We start from the raw sequence: 3,057 nt of genomic DNA on the forward strand, positions 1-3,057 counted from the left end.
AATTCATCTCATGCATTGCTGTGCACAACTCAGAGTTTTCGGCAGACCAAAGAGACGAGGGTGTGGATTGGTAGTTATCGGCTTAGGAGTGCCGGTTGGTTCGGGTTTGCTACTTCATCGTGGGTGGTCGAAGAGCAATTGTAACCTTGCTACTAGCCATCAAGATCTTTCGACGTTCAGATGCACCTGCGCACTTCGCGTACGCCGCGTGGCCGGGCTGTGAGGCTTTGGTAGTTGTCGGAGCAGTAAACATAGGGGCCTGCACAGGCATCTTCGTTTTCCCTAAAGATAGGAGTACGGAAACTACCGACTGTCTGCAACGAAAACGTGGAGCTTTAGTGCATCAGGAAACCCAACAAGTGTTAGCACCTTGCTCCATGGAAACCAGCAATGCGCGGCCTCTACCAGCGGTTGGCCTCTGAACTACACATTCGTGCATTGTGACGTGTGCGCCATGAGGGAGTGGCGGATGTCTGGCCAAGTTGCAGTGGTTGCTCGGAGATTGAGCGCTGATTAGTGCGGACAGTGCAGGTCTGTGACGTATGCACCAGCGAGCCCGTTTGTAGAAAAACAAACGGGCTCGCTAGCGCACCTGTGTACGGGCGGCTTTGAGGGCATGAGAGAACGAGAGCCCGGATGTAGTGCTCACTGGCTTGCTCTGTAGGTTCCGTGTTGATTGGATCGGTCACAGCAGGAGGCGACTGCCGTAAAACGCGGCGATGGGGGTGGAATACGTTGCGTTTGTGGCGCTGACGGAGCTCGTAGCTTACGGCTTTCGTGCTTAGACTGCGTGTGCATGCCGAAGAGGGAGGGAGTGGGGGATTCTGTTGTCTGTGCAGGAAGTTCGTCACACACCCACCAGTTGAGAGCTTAGCAATATAGCGTAGCGGAGATGTCGCGGCAGCGAACCACGGGGAATTGAGACACGGCGGGTACTTCAGATTTCGTTTGAAGCGCGTTGCAACGAGACAGATAAGGCCCTCATCTGTGTGCAGCTTTAAGAGCCCATGGTATGCATGGCTACGCTTCGCTAGCCAAGGTCTGAGCACTGCCGTCACCCGCCGGCCGGGTGTGTAGGACTCGATGGAACGGCAGGCAACTGGTGTACGAAGCTGCGGGCGGAGCCAGGGGGACTGCGTTTATGGAGAGGGCGGAGCTGGTAGCGTACGCACTTCGCTTTTGCCCTGTGTGCGTAAGGAAGAGGACGGTATTGAGCGCGGTTGTTGGCTGTGCAGGAAGTTCGTCAAGCTTGCGCCAAGCATACAGCTGAGCTGAAGGGACGAGTGCTCACCTGCGGTGTGGTGAGCATGTGCTGGTGGCGCATAGCGTGCAGAGAAGAGAGTTTGGGGGTAGACTGATTGGCGGCGTTTGACGTCGATATGTGTGGGATGGGGTCAGGGGAGAGGTATCTGCAAGACAGGATACTGGTAGTTCTGCGGGCGGTGCCGGACTGCGGGACGTCGGGAAGTGAAAGCGCACGCGCGGGATATGTAGACGTACAGGACAAGGACACCAGGAGCGTGCAGGAGCTGCAGAGAGTGCGTTAGCGTGGTTTGACGGGTGGCGGCGGATGGGTTTGTGGCGCCTGCGGAGCTTGTGATTTACGGATTTCGGTTTGTACTGTGTGCATAAGGAAGAGGGAGGTAGGAAGCGAGGTTTTTGTCTGTGCAGGAAGTTCGTCAAGCGCGTGCCACGTAGACAGCTGGGCTGGAGGGATGCTTGCTGACGGGCGAGATGCTGTGGTGGTGGGTAGTCTGCAGCGAAAGGGACTGGGGGTGGACTGGTTGGCGGCGTTTGACGTTGATTTGTGTGGGATGGGGTCACGGGAGAGGCATATGCAAGACAGGAAGCTCGTAGGTGTGCGGGCGGTGCCGCGCTGGGCGATATTCGCCAGGGAGCGCGTATGCGTGTCATATGTAGGCGAACAGGACGAGGGCAGGGCAGGCGTGGAGGACTTGCAGAGAGTGCGTTAGGGTGGTTCGGCGGGTTGTGGCGGCTGGGAATGTGGGGCCTACGGAGCTTCTGGTATAGACATTTCAGTTTGCCCTGTGTGGGTAAGGAGGAGGAAAGTAGGGAGCGAGGTTGTTGTCTGCGCAGGAAGTTCGTCAATTGCTTGCTATGCATAGACAGCTGATCTGGAGGCGTGCGTGCTGCCGGGTGGTATGAAGAGGATGCGGTGGTGGCGTGTAGCGTGCAGAGAAGGGGGTTTGGGGGTAGTCTGGTTGGTGACGTCTGGGGTTGAGTTGTGCGGACTGGGGTCAGGGAAGAGGCATCTGCAGGACAGGAAGCTCGCAGGTATGGAGGCGGCTCCGGACTGCGGTATAGCGGCCAAGCAATGCATATGCATGTGATATGTAGGGGAACAGGAGGAGGGCAGGGCAGGCATGCAGGAGTTGCAGAGAGTGCGTTAGGGTGGTTCGGCGGGTTGTTGCGGTTGGGATTGTGGGGCCTACCGAGCTTGTGATTTAGATATTTCGGTTTGTCCTGTGTGGGTAGGGCGGAGGAAGGTAAGGAGCGAGGTTGTTGTCTGTGCAGGAAGTTCGTCAAGGGCTTGCTATGTAGACAGCTGAGCTGGAGGGATGCTTGCAGACGGGTGGTATGGAGAGGATGTGGTGGTGGCGTGTAGCATGCAGAGAAGAGGGTTTGGGACGTAGCCTGGTTGGCGGCATTTGGCGTTGATTTGTGTGGATTTGGTCAGAGGAGAGACGAGTGCAAGACAGGGAGCTTGTAGCTGTGCAGGCGGTGCCGGTGCCGGACTGCGGTATAGCGGCAAGGCAATGCGTGTGCACGTGATATGTAGACGAGCAGGGCGAGGGCAGAGCAGGAGTGCAGGAGTTGCAGAGAGTGCGTTAGGGTGGTTTGACGGGTTGCTGCGGTTGGGATCGTGGCGCCTGCGGAGCTTGTGGTCCAGATATTTCGTCTTGTCCTGTGTGCGTAAGGAAGAGGAAGGTAGTGGGCGAGGTTGTTGTCTGTGCAGGAAGTTCGTCAAGCGCGTGCTAAGTAGACAGCTGAGCTGGAGGGGTGCGCGCTGCCGGGTGGTATGGAGAGGATGTGGTG

The 3,057-nt window shown here is 57.3% G+C and overlaps 1 protein-coding gene across 1 annotated transcript; it reads left to right on the forward strand.

Moving 5' to 3' along the window:
• Window positions 1–1,083: 1,083 nt before the first annotated feature.
• EMH_0006190 (uncharacterized protein) lies at window positions 1,084–2,793 on the forward strand (the record flags this gene model as incomplete). The annotated part of the gene is made up of 6 exons (XM_013497459.1): window positions 1,084–1,104; window positions 1,236–1,296; window positions 1,399–1,542; window positions 1,672–1,964; window positions 2,127–2,295; window positions 2,699–2,793. 6 exons carry the CDS (start codon window positions 1,084–1,086, stop codon window positions 2,791–2,793), a joined length of 783 nt encoding a protein of 260 aa, XP_013352913.1.
• Window positions 2,794–3,057: the final 264 nt, after the last annotated feature.

Source organism: Eimeria mitis, genomic scaffold (assembly GCF_000499745.2).
Source record: "Eimeria mitis Houghton genomic scaffold, Emh_scaff269, whole genome shotgun sequence".
Lineage (NCBI taxonomy): Eukaryota > Apicomplexa > Conoidasida > Eucoccidiorida > Eimeriidae > Eimeria > Eimeria mitis.